Source organism: Oculina patagonica, chromosome 6 (assembly GCF_052425735.1).
Source record: "Oculina patagonica isolate OP01 chromosome 6, crgOcupat, whole genome shotgun sequence".
NCBI classification, from domain to species: domain Eukaryota; kingdom Metazoa; phylum Cnidaria; class Anthozoa; order Scleractinia; family Oculinidae; genus Oculina; species Oculina patagonica.
The window spans coordinates 19,089,638-19,104,737 of NC_135763.1; the positions used below are offsets into that span (position 1 = coordinate 19,089,638).

The 15,100-nt window shown below is 39.6% G+C and overlaps 1 protein-coding gene across 1 annotated transcript; it reads right to left on the reverse strand.

The window, feature by feature from the left end:
- Positions 1-6,935: 6,935 nt before the first annotated feature.
- LOC144658736 (uncharacterized) lies at positions 6,936-8,783 on the reverse strand. The gene is given in 4 exon segments (XM_078519202.1): positions 6,936-7,120; positions 7,415-7,673; positions 7,675-8,012; positions 8,722-8,783. Coding segments are annotated over 3 exon segments (765 nt in total). The 5' UTR covers positions 7,996-8,012; positions 8,722-8,783.
- Between the last annotated feature and the right edge of the window lie 6,317 nt (positions 8,784-15,100).

Genomic DNA, 15,100 nt, shown 5'->3' on the forward strand with positions numbered 1-15,100 from the left:
CTGGTCGCAAACGCCGCCATGAACAGCATGCGGCCATCGATTGCGAGAAATAACAGAGTTTTGGTGGTAGTGTTGCCAATAAGCTTTTTCGCGGTAAGACCTAATTATTCATCCAATGCCTCATATACTTTGTGATTTCTCATAATCTGGATCCGCTTGCGAATCCTGCCCTACTTCTTGTTTGCCTGATTGTTTACGGGAATTTAAGGGTAAAATAATTTACGTTCGGTTGAGCGAAGCGAATTAGAACGTAAATGTATTTTCCGCTGGTATTCAGAGTAATTAGTTATGCTAAAATTCTTTTGCACTTGGTGTCGCACGTTTACGTGCGATATACAACCTGTGATTGGTTAGTTCCTGATATATATATTTTCTTCGACCGTTGAATATTCACTCACGCTTGCGATCCACGCAGTTTAATACTTCGCTACATAACCCACCCTCCCACCCAGCTTACTGCAGTCTTTGTTATTTTTCGTTTGTAGACCGAATGGATGCTCGTTACGAAGGCTTCAGACGCTTCACTGATATGTGTGAAATACAGCCACTGGGCCAAAGATTGCTAATCTGCCTTCTGGCCAGGATCATACAGTTACCAATCCAATAGTAATCCTCCTTCCCAGGACCTTCCTACAATAAGTCAACAGGAATTCAGTAAAACCAGTCAGTTATTTTAAACACTTAAAAGTGTTTAAGAGGACAAGCGCAGGTATAAGGAATTGTAGAAAAAATTTATTTAGTGGAAACTAAAGTGTATGTTCCTAAAACGTAAAGGGCAATCTCAGGGCTCTCATTGACTTTTGGAAATCTACCGGCGCTCCTTATTTCATCTTATGTATAATTGAAACGGTTGTAATTACCATTGCCCAGTTTACCTGAGCTCGTAAACTGGAAATAACAAGTTTGCCGGACTCAATGCTGATTTCGAGGACCAAGCCAATCATGAGCTTGTTCTTTCTGGTCGTGTTTGTGAAGGGTCCCATTAAGCCTTGGTAGTTAACCCTAGCCTTTATCAGTGTCAATAATACTATGTGGTAAAGTGGTTAATTTTTGACTTACGCATGCCACGCAAGTAAGTGTCTAGTTAAGCAATGGTAAAATACGAAGACTGGAAGCTTGCTCTTGCTTATTTTTTCAAGGATTCGTACGTGTTTTCCTTCCATCTTAAGCGGGTATCGTCATGTTGAAATTTTACAGGAACATCAACTTTCCTGGGATTTTCCTAGCGAGCACCTGATTCCGGGCGTTAAGTATTTTATGCCTTTACCGTCCTTCCGTTTGGATTGTCCACCGCCTTTTCTGTATTCACAAAGCTCTTAAAAACCTTCGAGATACACTGGAAATTACAGGGTATTTCTATAGCCATTTTTAATTTATAGATGACGGTTGGGCCACAGTTCAAGAAGGACAGGGCTGTCGCATTACGACGTAAGCTGTAAGAAAGGATTTGACTAGTGCAGGATTTATAATCGGTATGGGAACCCACCCATAATTTAACTTGTTAGGTATCACTTGGAATTCGGTTTTGGGCACTTGGAAAATCGTAGACAAAGATTACTAAGATTTTGACACCATTAATCAATTATCGACGCGGCGTTTTTGGTCTGCGAGAAGTTTGGCTTCCTTTATGGGGCAAGTTATTTTCACTGGACTTTTTGTTGGTAACATTGCTAGAATGATGATGATGATGATGATAATGATGATTTTGATGATGATTTTGATGATGATGATGATGATGATGATGATGTCGATGATTTTGATGATGATGATGATGTCGATGATTTTGATGATGATGATGATGATGATGATTATTATTATTATTTTTATGACTAGACATTGCGTCATGTTCACCTTGTGCAATGACCATTGGGATTTAGAATTTCGCCAAGATGATTACTACAAGAAGCTAAGAAATTGTATTTTTGGAAAAGTAATCTCATGAATATTAACAGCAGTCACTGTTTTGTGAGTACATGTGCTAGCTATTCTGTCGCGAGCGTTACCGGTTGCGGTTCTGTTATTGGTTTTATAGCGGTTATGTGTGCCAGATAATGTGAGCAGAGTTTAAAGGCTTGCAGGGCTCTATGTAGAGGGAATTATATGCAATCGAATTTTCCTTACAATAATTTGCTCCAGTGCTTTTAAGGACACATGGCAATGATTTATGATAATTAAGCCGCTGCCTCAACCATTGAATTGGGCTGTATGGAATTAGAGTTTCGCAGAATGGCGAGAAGTGTCTTCGATATTTGTATTCAGTCACGTATCTACTTTAAGTACAATGGACTCTAATCAACAGACCGTTTATATAAGTCGCTTATTGGACACTTATGATTGGTACACTATCGATGATTTATTTTCTGTCTCTGGATGCACGTTTGGGACCGCATTCTGTAGACTGTTTCGCAAGTTATTATAAACTTAAGCTACCCAGATTCTTTTCTTGGTTTTGGAATCCCAATACGGCTGGAGTTTACTTATTAATTCAACCTCACAGGGGAGAGAACTGTTAGGTTTTGGGTGGCCCCGCCTGTTTCTATCGTCCCGACGGTTCCACATTACATGAAGTGTCTAAGGCTGTTGGTTCTACCCTTTTTGGCCTTCGGCTCATTATTGGCCTTTTGTTACGAATTAGTATCCGCTAAAAGCATGTATGTTGGAAAACAGTCCCTCACCCGTGGTAGGAATCTTAATCCCCTTTTGCATCCCAGCACTTTTAAAGGGGTATGTACACGACATTGCCCTTGGAATAGAATTTCTTGACTAAAGCTTTGCCTAAGGAAGCAGGCACTTGCCACAACCGACGGTGACAGCATCTACACATTGTTTATATTTTGATTAGCATCCGTGTTTTGCTTCAATTGACTCAGTGGCTTTTTCATGTAAATGGTGACTGCACCTGTTTATGATATCGTTTGGGCGTTGGTCTTACTGGAGGGTGACTGCACCTGTTTGAATGTATGAGGTAATCAGTTCTGATCTTGTAGGCACTGGCCTTATAGTAAGGTGGCATTACTCGCCTTGCTTTAGGTGACTGCACCTGTTATTGTTAATGTTTGGGCGCTGGCCTCAGTAGAGGGTGACTGCACCCGTTTGAATGTATGAGGTAATCAGTTCTGATCTTGTAGGCACCGGCCTTACTGAAACGTGGCATTATTAGCGTTGCCATAGGTGACTGCACCTTCTTATTATGGGCGTTTAAATTTTGAAATACGTGATCTTCTATTTATGTACTGCACCAACCTTAAATTCCCCCCCCCCCCTCCCCATTTACTTTAGAGTGTTTCCCTATTTTGTTTTTTCAGGTATTTAATTCAAGCAGAGCATTGGTGCCAGTTCTCTTTTGACCTTCATCGAACTTTGATCAGACCATAAGGGGGATGGCACAGTCTCCATCCAACTTTAGTTATGAAGGCGAAGCCTTTTTCTCAGATTATGAGACCATTTTTGATTCCTGCAACAAGGAAGATTCTAATTTAAAGGACCTTACGGTAGCTGCTTAATGTTCAGTTGCCTTCGCCGGATTTTTCCGTTGTATTTAGTTACGTAATATTGTTCCCAGCCATATTTAATTTTTTAGTGAGTACATAACGACGTTTGTGCCTCGTAGTAAGACCGAACTTTACAGGGAGGGTTAACTATGTTTATATCATTTAATCGGGAACTCGATACTGCCCCATTAGTGTTCTAAGAAGGTATATGCATTTAGTTGGTATTGATGCTAATAGAAATCTCCCTTTGCTTTAGACCACTTGTTTTTCACAGGAGCAACGCAGTTATACGCTATGAGATGGAAAAAATCTCCTATATGTCATACAGGGAAATTCTTAGGTTTCAACCCGGACGACTACGGTATCCATAGCTTTAAGCTCCGTGGGGATAACGCCCGTTCTTTCGGTTCCGAAAGGCACTTGAAAGTACATGGCAAATGGAAGACGGACGCTGCCAAAGATATGTAGGTCGAGAAAAGCCTCTATAACAGGCTACAAGTAACAAAGTATTAAGGACTTTAATTATGTTATGTTATCTAAGTTCTGATATTTCGTCCAGTAAGTTATACTGAAATGTAACCACTCATGTTTTTCTTACTGTAAAAAAAAAAAAAAAAAAAGGTCGAAAATTTTTCTTTCTGCAAGTTGTAAAACGTTTTAATAATGTATTAAACTGTCTGGATCCGCTTGCGAATCCTGCCCTACTTCTTGTTTGCCTGATTGTTTACGGGAATTTAAGGGTAAAATAATTTACGTTCGGTTGAGCGAAGCGAATTAGAACGTAACCTTATTAATTCTCATGTTATTTCTACACATCAAAATAGCCGCGGCTAAACAAAATATTTGAATCATAAACTCTTAGAATATAATACATGTTTATTTTTCTTGACTTCGCTGAAGCCACTGTACCAGGTCAAATCGTATTGAATAACGTAATGTTCCCGACACTTTATCAAAATGTTCTATAAAAAATGTTGTTTAATAGAAGTCGTGCACTTATGTAAGCGTACGGTTAATTCCTTTAATAATTTCTTCAATTCCCCTTACCGTGCTATCGACAGTGAATAGAACTTGAAATAAGAATCTGGCTATTTACAGCCTGGGGATCTCATTATTGTAAAAACGAAGCTTGAAGAAGCTTAAAACCAGGCGATAAATGTTAAACCACTTTTTTGGCTGTAATGCCAATGTGTGGTACAGCAAAAACCTTTAGAAAAGAAGCCGCTTGAGTAACACACAGGTCCATGGTTTGCTTGAGCCACGAAGTGTGCGTGAACTGTAGTAGTGTGCCAAAAGTTTCCTCATTACGTCATCTACTGCTTTAATATGTTGACCAAGCCAAAACTTGGCCCTCTGGGTTCAAAACACTGGCGAGAGTTGTTTTAAAACATTTACTATGGCTGCCTTTACTAAAATCAGGAACGCTAAAACATCGACCAAGACCGTTTTTTGGACAAATGTTCCGCCGACTTCGATTTCAATTTATCTCCAATTTTGTTTTGGCCGATTATAGCGTTTTCGCATGCTCCGTATGTGTCAACTTGTCCGTGGTAGGCGAGCAAAAATAACCAAACTGTTTATATGGAGAAAAAGTTGGCGACCTTCAAAGCGAGTGACCCTCCACCTAGGGCTACCCTGCCCCCCGAGCCAACTTTGCAAATTCTCATGTAAATATACAAAAAGCTCACTCGCCCGGAGTGGCTCGGTATGGAGGATAACCCTCTTACTAGGGACAACTCTCCTCAATATAAACAGGCCCTAAGTTTGTATTCAACAACCGAAAAGTGGCAAATCACCTGGGATTCATTCTTTTCTAGTCACTACGCCCTCAGCCACCACTCAATTCCTTCTGGGTAGACTCGGTTGCCCGGCACCGCCATGTCGCACTTCTTAGTCCTTTCACAAAGGCAGTTTCTCTCTCACCCCCCCCCCCCCCCCCTGGGAAAGAGTAGGCACTAGTATTTTCAACAACTGGATCAGTTTGCATATTTCATCATTTCTCAGAAATTTTTTGTGAGCATTTATTGGTGCTTCCTGCATGATCCGTGCGTTTTCTCTTTATGTTAAGATGATATTTCATTCGGTATATACGATCAAACTGAACTTTCTAACTATAAAGACTTTTAGCAACACAAGGGTACTGTACAGCCCCCGAAATGATCCCGACCCCGAAATGATCCCCAACACCGAAATGATCCCCAAATTGACCCCGAAATGATCCCCAGAATTTTTCACGCCGACCCTGATATGATCCCCAAGTAATTTTTGGAATGGCGTTCAAGTTCAACATCGACTAGCCTGCAGAACAGGCGGTTTATTTTGCGGGTCGAAGCGCGAAGTGCTAGGTTTTTATTTAGCGGGTCCTCGCGCTTCGCGCGACCTCGCAATAACCCCGCAAAAATGAACCGCCTGTTCTGCAGGCTAAACATCGACTGACATAGCCATAGTGTCAAGCCTAGGAGAGGGTGGCCTGCGAATAATCAGCTCTCGCGATACATCGAACACCGGCCACAATCTCAACCGAATGGCGCTTCAAGGCATGAAAATGCAAGTACGGTGAAGGAGAGGTCTCAGCGGAAATTGCCCGAAGTGCGGTAGAAAGTTTCAATGCCTGTCTGCGGGAGTTTACGAGGATGAAAGTGGAATGACGCAGTATTATTCCGACGACTGTTATGCCTGTGAAGTGTGTACCAAAGATGAAAACTGGCATTCGTACCAAATGTAACACTTTGAACGCCGCATACATTTTTAATAGATGGCATTTTTAAATTTTAAATTTGTTTAAAAAAATTGCAGTTTGTCGGATCGCACAATTCTCCTTGATGTTCTTGATATTTTTTTTTATCGTTAGAAACCTGTTAGAAATTATAGATTGTTTCTACCCCAACTGGTTGATTGAGACGGTTATGTTGGATAACTGCTTCCAAGAAAATGTTTTGAGATCATCAAAAAGCCTTTACAAATGCATGTTTACAGTTCATACCTTTCCTTTCAGTTATACATATAATACCCGTTCTGGTTATGGTTACATATTGCTGTTTGTTTATTGTAATGACACTATTACTAAGAAAAAAAATCTATTTATTTTTAGATTTGCTCTATTCTACGGCTTCAGTTTTCCTTTTTACTGAGCAATCCACTTCCCATGATTAAACGCCATTCCAAAAATTATTGGGGATCATTTCAGGGTCTAAGTAAACATCTTTGGGGATCATTTCGGGGTCGGGATCATTTCGGGGACTGTACAGTACTCCAAGGACAGGATGTCTGCTATTGTCCCGCGGGCCAAAACGCAAGGTAGGGGGTGGGGGTGGGGCATAACGACGTGTGTTTTGTTTTCATAAACTAACTGTCGACGCTAAAAACGAGTTAACAGTACTCTTTTATTTGTCAAATCGCAATTACAGAGCTATTGGATAGTAGTTGACCACTCAATAGCATATTTCAATTGATATTGACAGTATTTTTATCAGTGGTCATATAACAAACAAATTGGTAGTTGCCCATGTTACAGGCCGCAACATCTTCAATCAGATTTCCTGAGCCATCTTTTCGGGTAACACTGGTTTGGCCAGGTTTGTGAGATCATTTCCCGTCACTATTCTTTAGGTACCAGTGGAAATCGACACCTGAAAAAGAAACAAGCAAAAAGAGAAATTATGACGCCACGTAGCGTGAGCGAATTATGGAAATCAACTTGACATAGGAAGTCAATTTGTTTGCTTACAAAAGGCCAATTGTTTTGTGATGTCGCATGCGCGTTTGGAGAATATTTAGTACATAGTAGCAACAAAGTAAGTAAGTAAGTAAGGTAGGTAGGTAGGTAGGTAGGTAGGTAATCCGTTTATTAACATCGTATCCAAATAGTGGCTAAGCATCTTCATTGGGAATACTGTCGATTCGTGAATTTAATTTGTACTAACCAGGGTCTACGACAAGAGCCACGACGTGTCGTGTTCGTGCAGGGAAGTTGGCGTTCGCAGCCACCACCAAACCATCGTTTACTGAAGCAGTTCGCACCGCGTTAGCAGTCATGGCGGCGTATACTGCTCCTGAACCTCTTCCAGGCTGTGCAAAGGTATTGGTGATTCTGATGTTTGCATAATTGTAGCAGTTGTTATTCGTTTTCACCGCTGCATCCATCCACGGGGCTATGTCAAACGGGGGTCTATGACGCTTCTTGACTGCTTATCTCGGGGAGGACAGTTCCTGCACTGATCAACTTTTTAGTGCGTTCGATGATCGTTTCTGGTATCATACCTTTTGGCATGGACTGGAACAGAAGCAATTGAAGTTGGACCGTTTTTGGACCCACAATCAATTCCCACTTTTTGTTGTTTTCTACTAGGAAGCCCTTGTAGCCAAGCCTTGCAGGCATATCATCTGAAGTGTACACGAGGGCACTCTTTCTTGCAGTATTCAAAAGATTTTGGATCTGGACAAGCTTTTGGTCAGTCGAAATCACCGACCATTGTGGATCTACGCGCCCTGAAAATATGGCCATTTGTACCTGCAAGTCTCCTAAGAAAAACAAATTAACATCGCCATCAGCATTTCATGCCTGCTAGCAGTTTCACCCTTAGCATGTCACTTCGTACAAAACAACTCAAAATAAAACCTATAGATTTTTTGGCGGTCTGTGGTATTTTTTTCGATAACGTTTCGTTAAGTCTGAATATATATTATTTTGGACACCTCGAACCGAGTAAAAAATAATTTGTTGCCTCCAACTGTCATTTTGACGAATTCATTGTTTGCATCCTTCCTAATATTACAAAAGAACACTGATGGGAATAGGATATAAAATGCTGGGGTCAATTCGTTGATGGACTTACTCTTTCTAAGGAGAAGAAGAAGAAATACGGCTAGTCGCATAATGATGCAAAAACCGGAATAAGATCTGTGGGCCACTTGGCCGACACAGCAAATATTACGTGGTCTAAAAAAAATTGCAAAAATCATAACCAAAGAGAAGTGAAAATACGACAATGGCAATTTGTACTAAAACGTGATCTTTAACACTGAGAAATCTGGTTGCTTTCTCGAGTTGTGGCGATCCTATCAAGGAATGAATCAATGTATGAATATTTCTTTTAATTTTATAGCTTTGGAAAAAAATGTTTTATCTCGCAGAATTTACGCTAGGAAAAAAGTATTTAAATTAATCAATTTCAACTTGATACAACTAGCAACGACAACCCAAAAAGGGAATAAAATACCACCAACAAACCTGCTGATATTCCCTCTAGGAGGCAGAATTGAAGAATGACCAGTACGACTGCGAGAAATGCCAACATTTCTTGAGATTTCTGCTGCGAGAAAGGAAAACAAAGAACTTGCACGATGTCAAAATTATCCAAGCAAAGAAGCGCTAATGGTTGCCTCTATTGTGTTAATGGAACAAAGCAGTTATGCTTTTACTGCTACAGTTCTTTACATATTTCACGCCAATTTAGGGCAGCAACAGCAAATTCAAATAAGGTTTGTCAGGGATAAAACGTTTTGTAAAATGTAGCCTAACGTACGTGTCTTTTTCTTAATACCAACAGGCTTTATCTTTCTCATTTGTGGTTGTCCTTGTATGTTCTCAGTTTATTGTTTCCTCCTTGGTGTTTTTCTACCTTTGTAAACAAATAGCGTATTCTTACCGCTTTTGATCATAACGTCACCATATCAGCTAATTTTGATGTCAAAGTGACCTCCCCTTGTTCTTTGATAGAATCTATACTACAAATTGGTACAGAAAGTTTTTTCTCAGAATTATTGGTGTTGCTGCGATAGAATGCCAAAAAAAAATTTTAAAACGATTACGAACTACCTCTAAGCAAGAGGATTACAAGGTTCGTGTAATGCATTTAAATCTCAATCGAAGAACAAAATAATCGCGTGACCTGCTTGTCTTTTGTCTTAGTGAAGGATCGTTGGGTGCAACATGAGACTTAACGCTTGACTGTTTCATAAAAAGGAAACAAGACTTACGCTTAAGCAATAGCTTTGAAATTTTCGTAGAGAAAAATTTATTTTGAAGTAGGACGGAAGTCGATTTTGTAATACACGAAACAGTACCCTGAGTCTCCACCGAGGCATGGCATATTATTTAGTTTGATTGTCTTTTGTCTTCGCTAGAAGACACGCGACACTTGTTTAGTCCAAAACAATAATAAATACGTAATGAAACATAATGGCTTTTTTAACGCACATAACCAAACATATCAAAAGAGTCAGTGGCTTAACATCTTTTCACCTCACCGATGGGATGGCTTCGTTTTTTTAGATAAGATCATTGAAAAAGAAAACAAATTCAAAGAAACGAACGCAGTAAACGGTTCAACATTGGTCTAGCCTAGTACCTGATTCGAACTCTTTACTTCCTACTCCCATATCTTCAACGCTCTTTATGTTACGAATCAAACAATGGAGGGTTTAACCTGTGCACTTTAAACACAACAAGAACATTGAGAAGCTTGAGAAGCTTAAAATCGGGCGCTTTGCCTTGAAAGGCAGGGTTCAGTACAGCAGAAACCACGAAGCAGTTACTTAAGTAGCACTCAGTCCGACTGTGTTTGTGTAAGTCACAGGGCTTGCATGAGCTGTATTAGTGTGCATAATATAATATCTAGAACGTTGTCGAGATTGCATTATTACTTAATGACATGATGGTTTCAATTTATAAATGTATTTCACACAATACAAATAAACGATTGAAGTAGACGACTAGAAAATGTAAAGTTTTAAGACTTAGCAAAGTGCAGTGTATTGGTAATACTGTAAGGTGCGGTTTCACCTGAAGGTCGTGTGCTTTTCGGTATTTTCCAGCCATTGCACTTTGATGGGACAGTACTACAACTGTTTACCGGGGAACTACTATTGTCAAGAAAATGATCACAACTTGTTGATGAATGATTGAACATTTGTTTCATACCATTACTGTAATAGCAATTGATGAAGGCTTTATGAAATCGTAACTTGATCGCATTGCAAGTTTTCCGCGCTTCACGCTTGCCCTCGCACTTCACGCTCGCTGTATCGCGCTTCACGCGCCCGCAAAATAAACCACCTGTTCTGGGCACAAGTTGTCGGAACATGACTATTCGGTCCCAGACCTCGTCTCTATCTCCCGCCCCCCACCTCTTAATTGTTATCAAACGTGACTCTTTTTAGGCCCAATTCATCCCCTACCTCCATCCCCCACCATGGGCGTCTCAGATTCTAATCGCTGATCCCACGCGCCAAAAATTCCGAGAGATCCCTGAAATACCTCTCACTAATTGCTGCTCAGCTACGAATTTTCATATGCATCTCTGTAGACCTACATGACCGCCGGTTTAACCAAAAAAGAATTCAGCCTGCATAGAAAGACTTCGTGTTTTGGGACTTGCAGACGTTTCTGTTTATACTAAAACTCCCCGGCATACTGTATTTCGTGGACTGGACTGGACTGGACTGGACTAGTAAAACGCGGACTAGTAAAACGCGGACGTGTAAAACGCCTCTAGACACTTCCTTGGCCACAATCATCTTACGGCTCACTTCAATACATAATGTCTCAAAAAATAGTAACCTCAGAAAGAAGTCAGAAGCAAATAAGGTCGAAAGACCGAATTTGAACATATAACGGCAAATGTTCTAATGTCACGAACGTAGGAGTCGTGTAGGCCCGTCACCTTTATTTACCACATACTGCCCCCAAATTAAAACAGTACCCTCAGAAAGAAGTCAGAGGCAAATAAGGTCGAAAGACCGAATTTAAACATTTAACGGCAAATATTCTAATGTCACGAACGTAGGAGTCGTGTAGGCCCGTCACCTTTATTTACCATTGACTGTTGATTTCTGGACGGGCCCCGTTCTACCTCGTGCGAGCAATACAAACGACTGCATTCAACAGACGTCAAGTAGTGGAAAGAGAGAAACATATGCACACAACTCATAGCATCAATCCCGTTGTTTTAGTAGGGGTTTGCAGAACGAACATGTGCTATACTGCAAAAACATCTCCACGCTAAAACAGACCATAGAGTGCTCAAAAAAGCTAGAAATATGCCGTCCAAGAAACACACAAAAGCTTCAAACACAAATTGTTTCGCTCGCTAAACCGTTTAGTTTTATCCGATTTACAAGCGCTTGTTTTACAAGTCCACGTTCTACAAGTCCGTGCTTAACAAGCCCTCGTTTTACACGTCCGCGTTTTACAAGTCCGCGTTTTACTAGTCCGCGTTTTACAAGTCCGCGTTTTACTAGTCCGCGTTTTACTAGTCCGCCTCTTACAAGTCCGCGTTTTACAAGTCCGCGTTTTACTAGTCCGCGTTTTACAAGTCCGCGTTTTACTAGTCCGCGTTATACTAGTCCGCGTTTTACAAGTCCTCGTTTTACTAGTCCGCGTTTTACTAGTCCAGTCCAGTCCAGTCCTCGAAATACAGTATGCCAAAACTCCCCGCCCTCTAAAGATAAGTCCTTGACGGTTCTTGTCGTTTTTCGGTGCCTATTCATCTTCGGCATCTTTCTCATCCACCTCTCGTTCTGTCCTGTGTCTGTCATCACACGAAAGAAAAGCTGATTCTCAAAAAATCTGCCACAAAAGGAAATTGACAAAAACAATATGAAAACCATATATCGAAAGTTTCTTATTCTAAAATTTTATCATACGTCTTAATTCAGAGCTACAAAGAAGTTCCTCCTTTTGAGTTATTGATACTGTTGTTACAGTACCTCTTTCCACTAGCGAAATTTTACAAAATTCCTTCGCGGCGAAAAGGTAGCGCGAATCCAGAACAGACTCCAATCGAGAGTGGGTTAATTCTAGATTACTATTAATTAACTATTACAACATTCATTTTTAAAATAGTTTCCCAAGCCGACTAAGCTAACTAAACGTCGAGTGTATCTTTCAGTAAACAAAACATGCCGTTATGACGCCGGAAATCCAGCTCACGCATACTATACCCCGTGAATCACGCAAACCTCCGACTTACGTGCTACTACAGTCATTCCTTTCTAAACATTTTTTTTGGACCACCACCGTACCTTTCTACCCAAAAAACTCATGAAACCGCCCGGTTTTAACCTGTTTTAACCTTTCAAAAATTAGAGCGTTCGAAACTAAATAAGATCCGTAATCACAAACAACATACAGCCGTTTACCAGCACTCTTTAAAACTCCTGAAACCCTTCAAAATCAGGCAAAATAAATCTATGAAATAACCTTTATTATTTTTTATTCAGTTCTATAAAATGCCTCTACTGTCAAACAAAAATTTCAATTTCCTCAAGTTTCAAGACAAAAGAATAACAAATATTTCGTGCACAATGTAATTTGATTAAGCCAATATTATCACGTCTAAAAATACTTCAAGCAATTCAGTGAAAACCCGTTTTTTTTTTTCGTATTAACGAAAACCACTTTCGAATAATCAATACATGAAAATAACAATAAGATCAAAAGGAAGAAAGGAACCTTTCTAATTATTTGAAGACTTTCAAAGCCGTGATATTATGCATCCAATCCGCGATAAAATTTAATTACAACAAAATCCAAGTTCTCATTTTGAAGTCCATTCTTTTCAGTTGATACCTTAATCCAACTTGTGAAAAATTCCATTCAAGTTCCTATTAATACTGTACATTCCCAATGTTTTGCTCAGGTCTTCAGAAGCGTCTTACTAACCAAATCTAAAATAATTCCAAAACATGCTGTACAAACATTCTACTCTTTGTGACAAACGACTTGACGACCAATTGTTCAGAAATAAAAATCGACACAGCTCTTGCTAAATAAAAAAAAAGTTTTACGGCGGAGTCAGGCTCAAAAAATATACCGCAAGATCACACCCCCATTCATAGTCAGAAACCAGTAAACCATCTAGTTTGCTAAATAAAACACTGCGTGACATCAATGACGTTACCTTTTTCATTTACAAAAATAACTTTAACTTGTCAAAGTAAGTGCAATTTCACGATGGTGAATATCAGTACAGTATGGGGCCCAGTTCTCGGCCGGGTCCAGTTCTCGGCCACTTTGTGTTTAACGCGTTTTTTCACACTCCAGTTGAATTAAAAGAAAAAGGTATTTCCTTCAAACGATAGACTGATTCATGTGCTTTAAGTATCTTGAGTTTGATCGTTCAATTCGATATAGAAAGCTCACACGTCGAGTTTACGCGGAGGTAGGTGAATTTGCATTCCCGAAAAATTTGTTTGTTTACGGCTCCGTAAAATTCATGGATGTAGTTAAATTCGTATATTTTATCCAAAAGCCCCCACCATACGAGCTAATTTTTGGCGTGTAAAACGTAGAATAATTCAGCTTTCTGCTTTAGTTAACTTTTCGTTGAACCGTTGTATTTTTTGGTCTTAATTTACTTCGAAATTTTTTCTTGCGACGTTTGCGTATTTGCCAGTTCTCGGCCACCCTGCTCGCTATCACAGCTTAGCGCTTGGTTTTTAATATAATTTCATCTGCTGCTGCCAGAATGAAAGAAATAAATGTTTTAAAACTAAAGTTCAATCTTATCTCTAAGTTTTGAGCTGACTCTTGTCTTGTCTATTATTTCTACAACACCTAAATCTTTCAAGACCTTTTCACTGCAAAATAAACCATCTAAATGCACGGGTCACACAATGCGGTTTTGCCAGAACCTGCACATAGGCAACTAGGCGCGTTAAAATCCTTCTTTTCTAAAGTAAAACAAAGCCTCATAAAAATAATTTGGGATCGATATAACATAAATAGGTTTACAGAGTGATTTTATGACTGTGAAAATTAATTGAGCATTTTTTTTTACAGATAATTACGCACAAGCTTTTTAGTGGCCGAGAACTGGGCCAAGGTGGCCGAGAACTGGGCCCACAAATGGAGCTTTTATTTTTATTATTGCTCGGGCAAATTAATTTTCGACCGGTCGATAGCTTTACACCAAAAAGCTGAATAATGTAGCTAGCTCTGGGAGAAATTTCAAGTTCCTGCGGTTCTTCTGAGGTAAGAAATACAAGTTTACGTCAAAAGTGGCCGAGAACTGGGCCCCATACTTTACTTTGCCCATGGATGTAGTTAAATTCGTATTTTATCCAAAAGCCCCCACCATACGAGCTAATTTTTGGCATGTGAAACGTAGAATAATTCAGCTTTCTGCTTTAGTTAACTTTTCGTTGAACCGTTGTATTTTTGGTCTTAATTTACTTCGAAATTTTTTCTTGCGACGTTTGCGTATTTGCCAGTTCTCGGCCACCCTGCTCGCTATCACAGCTTAGCGCTTGGTTTTTAATATAATTTCATCTGCTGCTGCCAGAATGAAAGAAATAAATGTTTTAAAAATAAAGTTCAATCTTATCTCTAAGTTTTGAGCTGACTCTTGTCTTGTCTATTATTTCTACAACACCTAAATCTTTCAAGACCTTTTCACTGCAAAATAAACCATCTAAATGCACGGGTCACACAATGCGGTTTTGCCAGAACCTGCACATAGGCAACTAGGCGCGTTAAAATCCTTCTTTTCTAAAGTAAAACAAAGCCTCATAAAAATAATTTGGGATCGATATAACATAAATAGGTTTACAGAGTGATTTTATGACTGTGAAAATTAATTGAGCATTTTTTTTTACAGATAATTACG